Raw genomic sequence first — 19,424 nt, 5'->3', positions numbered from 1 at the left:
CGCTCGCTGCTTTCGCAGAAAAACAAACCCATTGTCTTAGGATGTATAGAGCCAGCTCTAAATGTTCATTAATCAGTTTTATCTATCCCCTTCTGCAGATTATTACACCTGATGTGTTGAATAATCTTGGAAGGAGAGCTGCTAGTGGAATCGACTGCTCTGGATCTCTGGAGGCAGACTGCTGGCTTCACTGTGAGGCTAGTAAAGTAAGCTAGACGTCTGAGGTGTTCCATATGTGGTTCCAAAAGCTGTAGACAACACTGCTTATTCTGGCTGAAGAAGTGTAGTTTGGTCAGTGCATACATTATTCATAAGGCAAGGGCTTCTGTAACTTTCTTTAAGCTCCTTAACAGACACAGACCTGTTTTGTTTTTTTTGCAACATTTTCTCTGGGACCATTTAGCTAAAGATTGTGTGTTCACTGTATTTTAGAATATTCTCATATAGTGGTTCAGAAATGGATAGTTTTTGACTAGATGCTCGAAGAAGAGGGTTTCATGTATTGCTCTAATACAACATAAAATGTCAGTAATATTCTACATGTATGTGTCTTATAATTGGCGGGACTATTTAACGTCATCACGCCAAACGAGTCACTTTTAGCTTAGCGGTTGTGACGCCCTGCGACTGATTTAGTGCGTTTATAGCCTAAAGATAGATTTAACTTCTGGTGATTGCATTGACGCTTCGAACATCACAAAGTGGTGTTGATATGTAGAGATTATCCTGCTGAAAAATATCCCATTGCTTATTGTCAAGGTACCCATTTGCAAATCTGGGTTGGTTTACAAAAAAACTTTATCAATGCACCACTCTATATATTCTCCAACTCGGTTTATATCTTCTGAACTTAGCTACAGTAACATCTAATTAGTTCCCGTTTTGCTTGGTCACTCCAAGAACCCCTGGTTGGCCTTGGACCATAACTGCCTTAAGCTGCATTCAAATGTTACAAAACAAAACGTCTCTGCGCTGAAGTTACCGTTGTGTTTCTATAGGTCGTGAGCCTCGGCAAAATTGTTGCCTTTCATTGCGCTCGAAATACAATTTATTTAAACTTTGACCTCATTTACTGCTGACCTTTCGTTGTGAAACCAATCAGATGTTTTTACCGCAAGGCTCTGCGCTCATGTGAATGCAGTTTTGGAAGCAAGAGCTTTGAAGAAATCCTGGCTAACCATCTTATGGCACAAATCGATGTACTAGAAAAAAAAAGCTAGTTTCAGAAATAAAATGCATGTTAAACCCCCCCTCATAAACCCCAGAGTAGACTTTTTTCCCAAACAACTGACAAGCGCTGTTTGTGTCTTTTTATATCCTCGAACAAAATGCAAACCAGAACTTCTGTCATGAGCAACTTTTCAAAGTCAGGTGGTGTTTACGAAATAACTACTTGTCACAGAACATTTATTCTTTTCACAGAACCAGTTGACAATAAACAGTTGTATTTGAAAGATACAGAAGAAATATGTGCCCTAGTGAGTGAAGTCTCCTTGTGTGCACGGAGGCCTTTAGAAGCGCACACGCACTCTCCACGAGTAGTTTGTGAGAACTTTGTCCTTTTTTTTCACAACGCAGGTGTACGTGCCTTCGTTGATGGCGTTGGCCACTATCGTGATGTGGTCGTCTTTCAAGGAAATGTAGTTTGGGTGAGATAACTCCAGCAGCTCTCCGTCCTTGTACCAGCTGAAACAGGAGAAAGGTGTTAGATGGCGCTCATTCTTTTATATTATATGTCAGGTGGACAGAAAACAAATACTCACTATACTTTTCCTTTCTTCGATGCTATTTTCTTCCCACAACGAAAAGTGAGTTTCTTGCCCTCGACCACCAGCTTGTGTTTGGTCCTCCGTGCCGCCGGGGTGGGAGCCACAGTGGGGAAAGGAAATTCTGAAGAGAGAAACACTTAAGCCGATGCTTCAAAAAAAGACACACAAACATCAGTCTTGATGATCTTAAAATGATCCTGACCAATCATCTTGAGAGTAATCAAAAAAGGATTATCCTGCACCTCTGTGTACTCCGTCGTCTGGAGATGTGACAACTTTCCCTCACCGAAACTCGGTCCAAAAATGTGATACAAACGTGATCACGTGAAACACTATGCTTTTCTCAATGCCTTACCTGCGCTCGTCTTATCAATATACTCTCTCCCATCTGGTTTCTTACAAACACAACACAAAGTCAGCTTTTAAAACATTTGCTCTTGTTAATGCCACAAAAATCCAAATTGACCGTGTGTGTCTCTAACCCTCAAGCCACAGTCTGAAATTCCAGCGGTTTGGAGTCACTCAGGAATTTTCCACAGCCGTACAACGTCTCCCAATCAACAACGAGGAACAGATTACTGTGAGCCAGGAATCGTATCCTCTTGCCTCTCCCCGCTCTGTCCCTTGTTGCTGACAAAAATCTCCAAAAAGCCACAACAATCCATTGGCCGGGATTGTTTTAAAGGAGCCATTTCCTGTTGTGCAACTGGAGGCCTGTGCAACCCACAATACATATATTCTAGTTTATGCTGTCAGACAGTTGATGGGTTATCAATATTGGCAGCAATTAAAATGTACTTGCTCTAAAACCAAAATGTTCTCCCTGGAGATGATGGTGTACTCCAGGATTTAACAGAATCTCCTCCAAGAGCAAGTGTAATAATCTCCTTTCAATTCAACCCCCACCGCTGCTCTGCCTGGCTAAACCTGTTGGACCCCGTTGCTCCATTGGCAAACGCTTCACAGCAGCTCGTTGAGCTGCTCAATTGAGGGAAAACTCTCTGTTGGACTGCTGCTGTCTCTTACCGTAACAGAAATCACAGCTGGATGGGCAGTGCTTCTGCATCAGCCTGCGCTTACTGTCGCAATAGCCTTTCCGAGCCCAGGCAGGACAGATAAATAACCTGTCCAAACATCCTGGAAGAGAGAGGGGGTAGGATGATCAGACAAGTCAGCAAGTCTCTAATCTACTTTTTGTTCCAATGAAAATTACTCACTATAATGACTCGAGTACTTTTATACAACATTCATTAATGCCAATTCAGTGTCAGTCGTCAGAAGCAAACGCTGTGGTCTAAATTCTGGTGGATTGTGGCCAAAAATGGAATAACTGATTTGTACAGCTAGTTCTTTAGCTGCATATAGATGTACATTTCTAATGCTGGGATTGGACCACATGTATTTATTATCATTTTGCCATTTGAGGGGGGGATTACTTAAATGCTTGAATCCTTGCCCTGACTTTGCTGGAAGACAGTCATAGCTTACCGTCTTTCATGACTCTAATGAGCAGGAGAATGGAAAGGAAGTGCCAGAGACTGACCTCACTGTTGGCTGATAGCATCAACAACATCATTCCTGTTTCGATTGGCATGTTAAAGGTCTAACGCCCAGTAGTCAAACTGCTGTGAAACTTTTAATATGATGCACCATTGCTCTGTCAGGGTGAGCTGCTCTAAGAAGCCATTGGCAATGGACCTGACGACGATAAGCATCTGGGGAAGGGCAAATATTTTGGGTGTTGTTTCTGGGCATATTGTTGATTAGCAACCTGAGACGCAATAGTTTAGCTCGAGTTAAGATAAACTATCTAAGAATTAGATTCTTTCACAAGTTCCCACTTTAAACTGAGTCTGACATTTTGTATCGAATTGGCATTTCGACCAATGCACTCCATGGCAGGGCACACTGCCATTTTTGCTCTCCATACGTACTGTTTACGGGCTGCGTCTGCTCAAAATTGATTGGTCGATTCTACAAAACCGAAAATACAACGCCTCTGATACATATTTCTAATGGATATCCTTTAATATATCGTTGTAGAGATTAGTCTGATCCCAGCATGATAAGTTGTTTTGTTTCTTTTGGTCTTGAGCATGTTTTTCACCTTTTCGATGAATTACAAAATGTCTTCACGACCAAATATCTCCATTTGCCTTTGACTTGCTTCCTACTGGCAATTGTTAAAGCCTGAAAGAAGAGCTTTTCTATTTGTGTTCTGGAAGAAAAGTGTGAACTTACCGTAGAGGCGGTGAATACCCCACACCTCATCCTGTGTGATGAGCTTGCGTCCAGTCAGAGTTGCATTCAGGTGCATTATGGATTTAGGGTTCAATGAGTGCATGAGTCCCAGTACGTGGCCAATTTCATGAGTTGCCACATGGACAAGATCCGTCAGCCAAACACCTGCAACATGGATACTTTTGATTATTTTCTGCGTCAATCACCTTTACAGGTTAAATATGAGCAGTTTGAACATAATGGAGACACATGCCTTTCTTCCAGCTGAAGCGCATGTTTCCTAGAATCCAGTACTCGTGGTCGTCGAAGTGGATCTCGCCTGTTGACGGGAAGAATGCGTGCGCCAATTCTCCTGTGATGCCATCGAAACAATGGTGCAAGTAAGACTGCAGACAGTCTGTGTGGTTGACGGGATAGAAGCCTGCCAAGACAGAGGGAGAGAGACATACCTCAGAGCCGAGGAGGGAAGCCCTCACTCCATTATTTATGCTCTGTGACAACAGCAGGGGGATGATGAATTACAAAAGACAGAGCTCATTTCTTTAGCCTTCACCCCGCAGGATGACAACCATTCCTCTTGCTGTCACTGAGAATTTATGCAGGACCCTGGAGCTTGAAACCCCGGGGTTGAATAAAGTATAATTTAGACTGCTTTACCATGGGCTGACATATTTGTTAGTTGTTAAGAATTTATTTTTTTCATTTAGAAATATGAATCATGCTGAAATAAGTCTGGTAATATAGTCGTGTTGGTCTGATTTAAGACGTTTGGAGGCAAGGAGATTTCTGGCCTGACAACACGGAGAGAAAAACGATAATGACAAAGCAGTCTGGAGCGCGGAGCCAAGGGAAATCTGTTGGGGATTGATGCAGCCACATGCCGAGTACCCACCAATCTTAATGTCTGCTTCTTGGTCAGCTGGCACCTCTCTGAAGGTAAACGGCGAGACGTCGCTCCACGCGCCAAAAGCCTTGGCAATGCCTCGGCGCGTGTCGCTGGCATTTATCAAGTTTGTAGGGAAGGAGAGCAACCTGCTCAGAAACAAAACGGCTTTATGTAGTTATTAATGGACTTCTGCAGTGGAGAGAACTGCCAATGGCTACTGTTCACTCAGAATTCCCACAAGCACTGCAAGTACAGCTCGATTACTTTATATTATATCTTGGATAGTGTGAGACTGATTCTTTTAAATCCAGTATTGATCATAGAGTTTCTATAATGAAAGAGTTGAAGATAATATTTGACTAATTCAAGAACAACTGAAATGTGGCTACTGTCCACTAAGGCTGGATCACCAAAGCCCAGTGATCATACCTTTCTAAAACACATATTTTTGAATGGGGGAATCCTTTCTTTATAGCTCCAAAGAAACTAAATGCCTCTGGATCTTCTCCAAACATTAGATGTAGCACAATCCAAGATTAAAACCAAGTACTTGCTTTATCATTAACTTTTTTTCTCACAAATGCAAGCAGAGTTGTGGTTGTAGTAGTGGTCCTTTTAAGCTCTGTTACACATCATGACTGACATTAGATGAGAAGATATTGACATGCTCTTTCCATTTAGGGTAAATGGTTCCTTATAAATGGCCACTGACCGACTTCGCCAACAGTCGATGGCAGTGTTTTCCTGCAAAAACCAACACCAGTCTAACTCTCTCCATGTTCTACAACTGTACTTTGCTTTTGACTTGACTAAAGGAAGAATTGTAAAGGAATACTTGTATGTTAGCTTGAACTCGTCCCATTTGAGCTTCTCCGGGGTGAGGGTGTAGCGCTTGTTCCTGGAGAGGTGAAGCACTTGTGACCGGGCCTCTTTGCGGATCCTGATGAGCAGCACAGTGGTGTAAGCTTCTTCCTTGGACAAAGAAAAACCTTTAATTAATCAATTTACTTTGGAGTATAGTTAGGACATTAAAACACCTTATGCTGTAGGGATTAGCATGGAGTAAGCTTCCAAAAATAATTCCATAAACTAAATGATTTGCCAGATGAATGCGTATTACAATCCCTAGAAAGGTTTTACTTTTGATGCTGCTGGCATTAAACTCCATTAGTAACCTTGACAGTTACAACTGCACCCAGTTTTATTTCACTAGCTTGTATCTGAATTTTACACATTCATTTTTCCTGCGAGGGCATTCCATCTTATGGAAACGGGATGTGGTCAGCAGTTAAAGTGCTTTCCGAACATAAGTATGATTATTTTCGCAGATAAATTGTCTAATGTCCCTTAGGGGATGGGCAACATCAACTCCAAATCATCCCACCTGGATTCTGCGATATTTATTTAGTTTTATGGGTGATTTTATTAAGTGCTTTCATAAACATTTTGTGACTGAAGTTAAGTTGTGGTTTGCTTTGGCTGTGATATTCCAGTAAGTGAATGCACCAGTAGATCAAGTCTATAACTTTTTACAAAGATGGGTTTCAGGTAATAAATCCACTTTCCAACAGTTATTGGGAGCTCATTCTGTGCGTGAGTGCAGGGAAGGCTTTCTGTTTATTATTAATACATTTAAGAAGACAACTGCCCATGTATCCTGAATCTTGTTTTCTTTACAACCTTAAATGTTTCATAAAATTAGTCATAGGATGCGAGAGCCTGCTAACAACAGGTTGCAGTATGAATGTCTTCCAAGGCAGACAATCCACAACGCGTGTTTATCTTCCAGTGTTTGGCCAGATGTGTGGAGGTGTGAAAGTAGTCTCAATCTCAAGCCTCTTCATTTTGTTCATAGAACTACTGCCAGCCCTTTTGCACTGAACAAACCTAATCCCTTCAAGTAGAGACCAACAGAAAGTGTGCGATTTTATCCCCATTAGTCATCGCAAAATCCCTCATCTGTACAACAGCCGGCTTTTTGCCACATTGAGTCCAGTCGGAACTGTTAATAATGCTATTGCCTGCAAAAAACATACAGATGAACGAAATCTCTGCAATGTCACAAAGAGCTGTTGTGTAGCTCAATGTGGGTGTTAGCCAGTGTTGGGTAGCCAATCGAGGAAATGCAGTTTTGGCACTTGGCTTTAATTTATTTTTCAGCACCATAGGTTGTCTGAAATCACGTAAAAGGTGCGAGTTCTTCAAGGATACTGAGCCACCGAGGCCTAATGGTTTACACTTCACTTGCTTTGCCTGCGGTCCACCTTTACAAAATGCTTGGAGGCCAGGGCCCAGTTAATACCATTGATTATATGTTGCTGCTGTTTTTTAAAGTACAAGCTCTTATGGTGTTTTTTATCCCATTATCACTTGTTTATTTTAATATTGAATTAGAAAATGTTTAGCTGCCCAACCCAGACACCCGGTCTAGCCTTGGGGCCTTAAGTTAAGTAACACTGTTGTATACAATCATACAACTCTATAATGAATACACTAGAATAAAAATCAGTTTAATGCAGTGGTTCCCAAACTCTTGGTTTGCAAGACGATTTAAAGGAGACATGAGCAACACACATTTTTTTCTGTTACAAAAAATTATACAAAAGTTGCTGACTTTTTTTTATAAATCTTAAGCAAATTTGATAGTTTGGCGTCTTTCACAACACAATCCAAATATAGCAATTAGCAACGAAATCTCTTTCAACTATTCGACCTATGCAACATACGCTCCAGTGCGTGTTTTCTAACTGAAGGAAAAGTACTGAAGATGGAGAAAAAACATCAGTCCCTCCCTTCACTTTGTATTCTACACCCTGTCCTCAGCTTCCAGTTCCTGCTTCGCCCAGTCAAGACAAAAAGATGCAGTACTTCCTTAATTTCCTTACCTAAATAGTGAAGCAGGCAGTCTGGCACACTGTCCCACACTGCTGTTGAACTTGATGGCCTCTCTTGTTCTGATGTTAAATATAATGTTTCTGTATTACATTGATTATATACATCCTGGTCATTGTTTTATACAACAGTTGCTTCCCTGACCTCAGCTCACACACTGAGCCTCGTGCTCCGTGATTTATGAGGTGTTTAATGTAGTCAGGCCAGCAAAGTTCTTTCTGTGTCCTGTCTTGTTATATTCACTGCAAATATAATCCCCCTCTTTGGCACAAATAGAGATGAGCTGTAAACCGTGACGGCCGAAACAAATGTGCTAGACTAAACCTTGAAGCCAGTGGTGAGTCTTGGGGGCACAACGTGGAATCCCGGAGGATCCCGGGGCGAGTCTGGAAGACTTTATCTCAGAGACCGTTAAAAAAAGGGGATACAGATTTTCTCCTTAGTTTCAGAGAGTCAAGAAAGGTGATTTTCTGTATAAAACAAAAAAGGGAAATTCTGAATATATAGCAGATTGCAGGTATACAAAACTGATTGTCGACATTGGTAGAAAAGAGTGTTACTTTTCTAGATTTTTAACCCTGTTATAGTGCATTGTTTCACTACACTTAAGCGAAAACACATTTAAAATGTAATTAACTGAACCATTTAGAGTCTTTTAAATGATGCCTTAATTCATTCTGTTAGCCTTCGAGGAGCTTATCTCAGGCAGTTATGTAGTCCTCCACAGCAGTCTTGTTGATGGACGCAGAATGAGTGTGTGGCAAAGGAAATGACATAACACTATCCCTTAGGCTCTGTATCACAGTGGGTGGCTGGCAGTGTGGAGCAACACATTTATCTAATTCATTGACAAATATTACTGTTCGGTTGCCTAATCTAATTATGGAATCCAACTCCTCCATTTGAACACAGCATCAATTAAATCTGATGCTTAAGTTAATGCCTGTGCATAATGCCTTCTATGACTAAAGGATTTCATGAGAAGATATTATTATGCAGAACTCCTGCATAATAAAAGTGTGAATGATGCAATTGCTACTTTGAAAAAAACATTTACTCTGTTAATTTGACAACCTGTCACTAATGACCAATTTAATTAAAAAAAAAAGGCATTTCTTAAATGTTATATTACTGACCAGCTTGTAATCACATGATAAAGAAAATCACTAATCCTGATATATCTTTGGTGAATTTGTTGTATAAAGGATCCACCAAGTACCATTCTATCAATTTCAACATCATTCAAACTCACAACTGTTTTAGTGCCAGACTGTGAATGAGTTGATTTACAAAAGTTGGTTACTATTTGGAATAGGTGCTGCTTTGTTGAAAGCAGTATAGGCTTATGCCGAATTTAAAATCAGTCTTTAATTATTACAAATAATTTCAAAATGTTACGTTTGAAACACCAAGCTTCACATAAACCTAGGGTAAATATTAAGTCACAGAAATGTGAATGAAGTTTGGTGTGGTGTTTTTTTAAACGATTAAAGGAAGTCACAACCTTAGTAATCACAAACCAGACATGATATTGGACTTCACAGAGTCAGTCCCACTGTTATCATGAAGCGGTCACTCACAGCATACCTCTAACCTCCAGGAAGGGAACGCGGTGGTTGGTTGCATCCCGAGACTCAGCAGCGCGGCGGCCAGCAGAGGAGCGAAGCCCCAGACGCTTCTGCGTAAACTTCTGCGAGTCTGACAGCACACCATGGCTGCGATTTACACGTCCAGAAACTCACACAAAAAACAATAATCCCTCAGTGAAGACTACACAGGTTCACCATCTACTCCCTGGCCATTGCGCCCGGTGTTGTCTTGTGGTGCAGCTGTGTGCGGCAGCGCAGTGGAAGATGCGGTTCTTGCGGAGGAGAGGTGCAGACTGCACCAGCACCAGCAGCTCTGGTCTCTTCCTCACTGTGCGCCTGCCAGAGGGCTGGTTTCATATTACTGCGGATGGGGCATGGGGTCAGTGTCGAGACGATCTAATGAAAACCAAACCACTTGTTGCAAACTACTGTCTGGAGCTCAGTTAAAGCGGAATCAGATGCTTTTTTTTAAACATGATCTTTTGAGGTTTATGCCATTCTCCTGAGGGGGAAAAAAAGTGTTGTCTTCTCCTTATCCCACTGTCTGCACAACAAATCAAAACAGGACATCCTCCTCTGTTAAACAAGTTTCTGCCACATATGCAAACAACAAATGACTTCTAATAAAATCCAGTTTGCATGAAACTCCTAACACACAAACAGAAGAGCAGATGCAGTTTATTTTCCTTTTAACTTTCTTCCAAGCGATTAAAAGCATGTGTTGTTTTGCAAAACGTTCCACTTGTGTCTCCTTTCACTTTACAAGTGTTGCAAGGATCCACTGTGAGTATAGATTGCTTGCATTGGCATTGCAGAGGGGATTAAGGGGAGTAGGGATTTCCGGCACAGTTTCACATACTTTTAAGGTGCATGGAGAGAGGAAAAAGTCTGGAGAAGTAAAACTCCAGGAACACTTGTAGTATCCAGAACCTCTTTATTTTATTACCTCTTATAAAAGTTGATTTATTTTGGACTAGGCTGGGTGACAGTCTTGAAGTACTTATGCACCAAAGACTCCTCCACTCGTGTACACTGCATTTTACATGGCAAGTTCTGACCCATGTATTAATGTGCGCATGGGCCACAACTGGAATGTGTCCCATACTTGTGGTTCAGTCCATTTGGTTTTAAATCGTATGCCTTGTAAATGACAACTCATAAGAAATTATTGACCTGAATCCAATATCTTATATTTCTGGGAAGATAGTAGAACAATGTCTAAGAAGATGTGATTATTATTTGGACCCAGGGTGGTCAAAGTATTTATTATTATTATTATTATTATTATTATTATTATTGTTGTTGTTGTTTTATACACAATAGCTACAGCTTAGTTGTTGGCATTAGAAATAAAAGACAAAAATAGTGCAAGAAAATAGCTTTATTTGGGGTGGGCTATGTCATAAAATGGGTCAAATTAGTGATTCTTTTTTATTGAACTATTTATTGTGTCGTGCCAAATTGTTTGTAGGAACAATAAGCAAGTCGGAACCACTATACGAGAAACGGTTTCTTCGGCGGATATACGGAGTTGCACTTGTGTCAGAGGAAATGGCGTCCGTCGTCACCATGGTCAGGCGCAGAAGGGTTTACAGTTGCCAACCAGTCAAATCCCCTCGAAGTTGATATGTCAGATATGTAACTGCCTCTCGTTCACCGGGCTCAGAAATATGTTTTTAAGTGGAGAGAGAGACCCAGCTTGTGTCGGAAGTTGAAGACATAACCGGTAAGAGTCAGACATTTCCTCTCTGCTAGCTCAGCGGCTAACCGTTAGCTTTAATCCCCTAATCTGAGCAGCTATTCAGGCGGAGGTGGTTGACCCCATAGATATATATAAACACAGATGGCTCAAGGGGGAGTCGCCAGCGTAGCTCACCTGCGTCCACTTTACCACAGTCAACAACTACTGCTACAGCTGTTGTAAGGTGAGTGATCTGCACAAACATACTCTTAACTTGCTGAAATCTTGACTGATTTACAAACGGTTTGGTTTATTATAAACGTTATTAGCATGGCTATGATACAGGAGTCAACAAGACATGTTGAAAAAAACAAGTTAATGATTATAATTATAAGTATGCAGTATCATAACTACATATTTGATGTTTATAACAAAAATAATTCAAGGTCTCCCTTGAAAAAGAGATCAATGATCTCAATGGGATTTATCTGTCTAAATAAAGGTATGAAATGAAATAACGAACCAAACCGTTTGAAAATTGAGCAATCTACGGTTATTTCAATAGTGCACCATAGACATAATGTTATGATTGAGCGAGCTGCCTGTGGCAAGATGGCCGCCATGTGGCAACGTCGGTCTCCATTGGCCAGCAGCGCGGGTGAGTCATCTAGTGTTTGGTTTATATATATCTATGGTTGAGCCTCCCCGGTGTTTCGGATTAACTGGTTCCCCGATCAACTGGGGCACAGAGGTGGGGGGCGTGGCCTTCGACTGAAATACACATTTCGATCGCTTCTTCTGTCGTTTACATAAATCTTTTGGTATATTTGGCTCGGTAGGAAGACTTTGATGCACATTCAGTACCAGTGTGTGAGGTTGTGGTTACGATGGAGATATCCGGACGCGAACAGCGGGGACTACAAAAAGAAAAACGAGTTGACTGGGGATGTCTGTTCAAAAACGTTGCAAGCTCCAATAAATCATTTAAACCAGCTATTGTTGCCAGACTTATTACTGAATAGCGTTCCTAATGTGATACCAAGTCCACCTGAGACCTGTGTACACCTTCAGACAGCCTCCAAGTGAAGCACACGTTGTTTACTCACAGTTTGAAAGCAGCTGGAGAAGTCTTCAGCTGTGAACTGTCTCAGGTAAACATCCGCCCAGGGAAAAATGGGACCCGCCCAGTTTAAACTGTGTTACGACTTCTGTGGCTATCTACCAGCGATCATGTTTAATATGAAAGACTACACACACATTTATCCCTTTATATAAACAGTATTCTGCAGCACTCATCCAGATAAGATGTGACTGTTAACTCGTTTTGCAAAGATAGCAGCAGAAATGTCATGGCTGCATGTGCAGGTAGACTTTAAAATGCTGATGGGTCATTAATGTTAGTCTCGGCAAACAATATTAGGAATCCTCTATTCAAACATAATATTCAGTCACTGAATATTATGTTTGAATAGAGGATTCCTAATATTTGTTGTCCCATTTTTCCCTGGGCGGATGTTTACCTGAGGATCACAGTTTACAGTTCACAGCTGAAGACTTCTCCAGCTGCTTTCAAACTGTGAGTAAACAACGTACGCTTCACTGGGAGGCTGTCTGAAGGTGTACACAGGTCTCAGGTGGACTTGGAATCACATTAAGAACGATATTCAGTAATAAACCGGGCAACAATAGCTGGTTTAAAGGATTTATTCGAGCGGATTACCACAGCTGAAGACTTCTCCAGCTGCTTTCAAACTGTGAGTAAACAACGTGTGCTTCACTGGGAGGCTGTCTGAAGGTGTACACAGGTCTCAGGTGGACTTGGTATCACATTAGGAACGATATTCAGTAATAAGTCTGGCAACAATAGCTGGTTTAAATGATTTATTGGAGCTTGCAACGTTTTTGAACAGACATCCCCAGTCAACTCGTTTTTCTTTTTGTAGTCCCCGCTGTTCGCGTCCGGATATCTCCATCGTAACCACAACCTCACACACTGGTACTGAATGTGCATCAAAGTCTTCCTACCGAGCCAAATATACCAAAAGATTTATGTAAACGACAGAAGAAGCGATCGAAATGTGTATTTCAGTCGAAGGCCACGCCCCCCACCTCTGTGCCCCAGTTGATCGGGGAACCAGTTAATCCGGAACACCGGCACGGTGTCCTTATCCAGTTGGCAAGGGTGTTGGTTTCCCTGGATAGCAGTTTCTTTAGGATTTGATTCTAGGTGTTTTTTAACAAAATGCCACGTGTATTTATTGGCAAGCTAAACAGACAGTCACAGTTTGTCCTGCATTGAAAACGCCACAGCAGAACCGTTACTGTAACGTTAGTCAGTGTTTTACATTGCTGCAAGTTTACCAGCCTGTCCCTGTCTACCGAGTATACCTGCGGTAGACTTCACAGGCCTGCTGGAGCAACATCTGACATGCAATTAAAACTCACGCTTATATATTGTATTTACTTTATATTTCTTTTGAACATAGGTGACTTTTAACAGGGCGTCTGCAAGTGCTGGAGACGTCTTACGTTGCCTGATTATGTAAATCAACATCAAATCAAACAATTTAAAGAAAATATTGTTAAATATAAAGCGGATTCTGCATTCATTTTCTATTAATATTATTCTTCATGGCATTGATACTGAATTATTAATGTCTAATGGCATTGATTATTTGTTATTATTATATTACTGACAGGATCCTTGTTTTTTCCTTACAGTGGTGAATATTGAAATTTTTCCTGGGCTTATAATATCTATCAATGAGAATATGATACCTGCATTTTTGTATCATGACCAAAACAATACTTTTATGTTTATCCCAACGTTAGTGTAGTAAAAGGATGTATACACTTAATGTAACCCTATCATTATTTAACAAACGTCAAACTCCTCAATGCATCTGTATTAGGGATTTGCATCTCCATCACTGAGGCCGATACGATGCGCATCTCGATGTTGCGATACAGTTCGATACGATTTGATTCAACATTATGTGATACGATGCAAATCAACACAATGCAAAAATAATGATACAATTCAATATGGTACGACAGAGGATTTTTTAAAATTCCTTATATGCAGCAAATAATAAATTAACAAAAAAGTGCTGCGCATCCCATTATGCTGTTTATTTTTTACCTTAAAAAAGCAAACACTTGGACCTTTCACAAACTGGCCTTTTCACATGTCCTTTGTAGTAGTGGTCTCTGTCTCCAGAGTACAGTTGTATAACACCTCACAGTAATGTAAGGAAGCATTGCTCATGATTAACAATGTGCACATAACAGCTACCATAGAGCAATGCCCATACAGCTGCCAGCCTGATGTGCTTAGCACTCATCCATAGGCTAACTCACCAGTGAGCAGAAAGCAGTGGTTTCTATAGGAACAATAAAGAATACAAAGAACCTTTCACAAACAGGTATTTCATAACTGCTTACAGTGAGGAAGACATTTAAACTATTATCGGCCGTCACAGGCTGCTGTAAACTAAACACCTCTCAGTGATTGAACTCATACGTCTAACTTTCAGGTTTCTCTTTTCAGCCGCAGACCCCATGTCGCCTCTTTATGTGCGTGGCTAAGTTCCTCGTACTACTTGTGTACTTTAACGCGGCACGACATCGTTTACAATTTGCTTGCGATTTGTCAAGTTGTCCGTCTTTCTTGAAAAATCCGAAGTGTTGCCAAACGTTTGATTTGTAGGTATTTTTCGGTGCGCTGTGTTTCTCTTTCTCCTCGACTTCCATGTGTGTTGATACCTGAGACTCTCGGCCTTCGTAGTGCGAAGCAAAGATCAAAGGTCGTCTCTGCTGAGTGCTGACAGGATGAGAGGAGATTATATTTACCGATGCAAAGACGCTACAATCGATGCATCGCCAGTTCAACCAAAACTGTAGCCGATGTGCACTCTTTCAACCGGTGCACTCGCATCTTGAACCTTTATGCCGGTGCAGCGATGCGAATCGGTGAATCTTAACATCCCTAATCTGTATTCATTCTGAAATGACACCTTTCTGTATGACTTTCTTCTAGTACAATATCTGTCAAGGCTGTGGTGGGTTTTGCACCATCAACAGTTTTGTAATTTTGTCGATGATTTGCTGTTACAGGAACACCGGAGACGTTGCTGCTACTGTAGACTCCTTGCAGAGGAATGGCCAAAGAGCTGAAACAAAGCAGGGCAGAGACATTTGTGCTGGCTGGATCGAATGGTCACAATGGCCAACAATGGCAGACCGGTCTGAGTGACTTCAACCATCCTCTGGGCCCTGACCACAAGTCCAGGATGTCCCGCGTTGCTTCCGATGTGAGGCTCAAGTGTGCAGCCTACGTGCTGGCCCTGAGGCCGTGGAGCTTCAGCGCCTCGCTCACACCGGTGGCCCTCGGCGGCGCCTTGGCATACAAGCTGGAGGGCTCCGTGGACTTGGTCATCCTCATGGTGTGCGCGGTGACCGTCCTCGTGGTCCATGGGGCGGGGAACCTCGTGAACACCTACTATGACTTCTCCAAAGGGATTGACCACAAGAAGAGTGATGATAGGACTCTGGTGGACGAGATCTTGGCACCGCAGGATGTTGTCATGTTCGGAGCGTTGTTGTACTCTTTGGGCTGCTTGTGTGCCACTCTGCTCTATTTCCTGTCAACACTCAGACTGGAACACTTAGCCCTTATTTACTTCGGGGGATTGTCCAGCTCTTTTTTATACACTGGAGGTGAGTAAAATATTGCCATGAATATCATGGGACTATTTCAGAGAACCTATATATAAGTGGTATTTCAAAACAGTACATGTTGGTGGCACCAGGCTGCTTTGTAAAAACCTTGTGTATGGAGCCATGGAAGTGGTCACCGTCATGTGATGACATTACATTGCATTTAGCTGACGCTTTTATCCAAAGCGACTTACAATAAGTGCGTTCGACCAACAAAATACAAACTTGAAGAAAACAGAATCATATAAGTACATCAGGCTTCATAGAGCCAAACATTTCAAGTGCTACTCAACTGGCTTTGAGTGTGATGGTACCAAAGGGTGGGTTGTTTTACCCCTTTTTTAGGCAGTCTGTATTTTTGTCACTTATGTGTTACATGTCTTCGTAAAGTGAAGTGCAATTCGAGTCCCTCTGAAGGGTGTGAAGAATTTAATTTAGCAAAACACATCATTTTCAAATGATTCGATGCAATCCAGGGCAACATTTATTTTGGTTTATTTAAAAAGTCCTAGGGGAACTGTATTGCACTGATGCAAATAACGTTCAGGCTTACCTGTCTACTCAACCTGTGAAAACAACATAGTTTTCTTCTATGGTGCTTTGTAACAATAATTATGTCACTAGGGTTATTTTCAGCTTGGGCTTTTTATATCTACAAATATGATCTAACCCTGCATTTCATGCTGGGGTTGTGGAGTTTTTAAAAGAAGTAGTTTAGCAGGAAGAATTAAAAGATCATATTTAAAGCATTATGGGCAGTGGTGAATAAAGTACTCCAATCTTTTACTAAAGTTAAAATAGTAATACCAAAGTGTAGAAATACTATGTTATAAATACAAGTCCTGCATTCAAACTCTTTCAGAAAGATTATAATTATTCATCATTTAAATGTTGCGCCTGCTAACTGTTAATACAATGTAATACTTGCTGGGTAGTTTAATCTATAATAATACATACACATGTATTTAAAAAAACATATTTGGATCAATAATCTAAATGAGTAAAGCTGTTAGATAAATGTAGTGGGGTAAAAAGTACAATATTTCCACAATAGACGTAGTGGAGTAGACGCATAAAGTGGTATGAAATGGAAATACTCATATCATAATTAAGACTCACTTTGACTTACAGAATGTGGTTACATTCCACCACTAATTAAGGGACTTATCAAGATAGATCTTTGTATTTTTTAGCATTAGTGTAGTTGTTTTTGAGGCTAATTTGTACCATAAATGACTATTGAATGCCTGGATTTGTACTTATGGAACTTCAGAGTATAAATGAGGAAGTGAAAATAAACACTACGCCTCTACATCCTCCTTGTTAACAAACACAAATAAATAGTTAGATGTGTCTTCTGTTTACTTGTCTTCTGCAGGCATTGGCCTCAAGTACGTGGCCCTGGGAGACGTGGTGATCCTCATCACCTTCGGCCCGCTGGCGGTCATGTTTTCGCACGCGGTGCAGGTGGGCTACCTGTCGGTGCTGCCGCTGGTGTACGCCATCCCTCTGGCCCTAAACACGGAAGCCATCCTGCACAGCAACAACACCAGAGACATGGACTCTGACAAGCAGGCGGGCATCGTCACGCTGGCCATCCTCATCGGCCCCACGCTGTCCTACGTCCTCTACAACATGCTGCTCTTCGTCCCCTACGTGCTCTTCTGCCTCCTGGCCACCCGGTACACCATCAGCATGGCGCTGCCGCTGCTCACGCTGCCCATGGCCTTCCCCCTGGAGAAGCATTTCCGCAGCCGATGCTACGCCAAGATTCCCCAGAAGACGGCCAAGCTCAACCTCCTCATGGGAATTTTCTACGTGTTCGGGATCATTCTGGCCCCTCCCGGCAGCCTGCCCTCACTGTGATTGAACTAGCTTTGATATCTTCACATTTTGTCATTTTAATACAGACTAGTTCATGTACCTTTGTATTTGTACAGAGCTATCTGAGGGCTTTCACTTGCGTTAATTTATTGACATATTTATATGTTGAACAGTTTTAGTTTAGGTTCACCTCTGTGACACTGAAGGCATAATCAGCTGTTGTTTTTGTCCAGTATTAAGCCTGCTGTCATGTGTTGGTAACAGTCATTGTGTCATTTTTTTTAGAGCTAGGAAACATTTTTATCATCTACAGCCAGACAATAAACTTGCAGTTGCCATATTTTGTTGCTGGTACCTAAAAAACATGAATGAATCAAATGAAATACACTGTACTCTGCACGGTACAAGCTGTTCAATTGCTCATTGTCATTTTTCTTTGGTTGGATTATAATAAAGCTCACTGATGCTGATGACCCATGTGTCTGTTGTGGATTAGGGGGCACAGTTCTTTCAGCCAAAATGAATTTGATATACAATATAACATGCAAACTGATGTTTAATACTGGTTTAATGACAAATGAATTAAACGCTTTAAAATCACTTCTGATTTCCGCAGTCTCTACATTCTAAATTGGGATAAAGCAGCACTTTGATCTCCATCCAAATGTGGCTGTCAAATGGGTTTTAAATAGCACAGTGGAATAGAAGTTATTTTTGTTCAACCAAAAAATATAGGCCATTGTTTCACTGCCTCATTGCAACCTTTATATTCCGTCACAAAGACATTTCCTGTGTGTAGATGGAGGGATACAAGCAGCATACATACTTCAATGACAAAGCTCTACATTGTTATGTTCTTTGTCCACAAGTGACCACTTATAATGACACTTCCTTGTAGAAGACACAGTATTTAATCTACATTAGTTTAGTTAAAACCTCTGTGACCTGTTCCTGTGTATTTCATTCTTTCAAGTTGTACGCCATTGTATATTTGTTACAAATACGACTGAGTCATTGAATTGAGCCAATATAGATCAAGTAGCCCATAAAGCAGGTCTCCCTCGAAAAAGAGATTGTTGATCTCAATGGGATTTTCACCTGGTTAAATAAAGGCTACAAACAAACAAACAAAGCAACATGATATGAAATATATATATATATATTTCAATCAAAGTTACAGTCTTCTTATTTAAAGGAAACCCTCAGCGTCAGCAGGGGGCGGTATTGGTCTGAACATTGCATCAAGATATAGGTTAAAATGTTCAATTATTGGTAAAATTAACTTGTTTTAATAATAAATACATTTAAGTAATTATATAAATGTGTATTTAATGTATGAAAACCTTTATAAATATACAACAACTGAAAACTTCTCTTTACGTTGGACCATTTTTTTTTGTCATTTTGTGTTATCTCAGAAGTTATTAGGAAACTAGAGCAATAATACTGAGGAGCTGTATACATCTTTAGATTGTGTCCTATTCATTGTCCTTTATTCCTTCACTGCTTCTTGCAAACGTTGATTAATACTTTAATCATGTTTAATTGAAAAGCTTCATTTTAATAATTGTGGGTGCATAGGTTTCAACCCCCAACCCTAAATCGTGGGCTGAATTCATTGGAAATTAGAAATAGCCACTCCCATGTTGTACAGATTGTTAATAGTTAATTACAATTCTGATAAACACTTTTGACATCCGCCTTTGTCTGTGCTTTAGAAAATACTATTAAAAATGTATAATAAAACCATGCCTTCTTTCACTCTTTCACAGTAGGAGAGCACAGGTGTAGATCATTAAATTAATGATGGGCTGCATTCCATT

General features: G+C 40.9%; 2 protein-coding genes across 3 annotated transcripts; one reads left to right on the top strand and one right to left on the bottom strand.

Moving 5' to 3' along the window:
• Positions 1–1,372: 1,372 nt before the first annotated feature.
• Positions 1,373–12,183, bottom strand: mmp23ba (matrix metallopeptidase 23ba). Its single transcript, XM_034196442.1, has 9 exons — positions 12,165–12,183; positions 9,376–9,738; positions 5,732–5,868; positions 4,903–5,042; positions 4,264–4,431; positions 4,011–4,175; positions 2,796–2,906; positions 1,764–1,890; positions 1,373–1,686 (listed from the first exon to the last, which is right to left on the bottom strand). The coding sequence occupies exons 2-9, from the start codon at positions 9,499–9,501 to the stop codon at positions 1,512–1,514; spliced, it is 1,149 nt and encodes a 382-aa protein (XP_034052333.1). The 5' UTR covers positions 9,502–9,738; positions 12,165–12,183; the 3' UTR covers positions 1,373–1,511.
• On the top strand, positions 10,920–18,974 carry ubiad1 (UbiA prenyltransferase domain containing 1). Of its 2 annotated transcripts, none has more exons than XM_034196444.1 (3): positions 10,920–11,103; positions 15,175–15,777; positions 17,156–18,974. In XM_034196444.1, the coding sequence occupies exons 2-3, from the start codon at positions 15,219–15,221 to the stop codon at positions 17,641–17,643; spliced, it is 1,047 nt and encodes a 348-aa protein (XP_034052335.1). In that variant the 5' UTR covers positions 10,920–11,103; positions 15,175–15,218; the 3' UTR covers positions 17,644–18,974. The 2 variants fall into 2 exon arrangements, with proteins under 2 accessions (XP_034052335.1, XP_034052334.1); XM_034196443.1 differs by having other exon boundaries at positions 10,920–11,302.
• Positions 18,975–19,424: the final 450 nt, after the last annotated feature.

The sequence above is a fragment of the Gymnodraco acuticeps genome, unplaced genomic scaffold (genome assembly GCF_902827175.1).
Source record: "Gymnodraco acuticeps unplaced genomic scaffold, fGymAcu1.1, whole genome shotgun sequence".
NCBI classification, from domain to species: domain Eukaryota; kingdom Metazoa; phylum Chordata; class Actinopteri; order Perciformes; family Bathydraconidae; genus Gymnodraco; species Gymnodraco acuticeps.
This window is presented reverse-complemented; position numbering and strand designations above follow the sequence as displayed.

Bases quoted from the DNA above. Each gene is read 5' to 3' on its own strand.
- mmp23ba (XM_034196442.1), bottom strand. From the start codon at position 9,501: ATGGTGTGCTGTCAGACTCGCAGAAGTTTACGCAGAAGCGTCTGGGGC. The intron at 5,869-9,375 runs GTATGCTGTGAG...TCTTTGTCCAAG, and splicing joins TCCCTTCCTGGAGGTTAGAG to GAAGAAGCTTACACCACTGT. The intron at 5,043-5,731 runs GTATTCCTTTAC...GTTTCTGAGCAG, and splicing joins GAGTTCAAGCTAACATACAA to GTTGCTCTCCTTCCCTACAA.
- ubiad1 (XM_034196444.1), top strand. From the start codon at position 15,219: ATGGCCAAAGAGCTGAAACAAAGCAGGGCAGAGACATTTGTGCTGGCT. The intron at 15,778-17,155 runs GTGAGTAAAATA...TGTCTTCTGCAG, and splicing joins CTCTTTTTTATACACTGGAG to GCATTGGCCTCAAGTACGTG.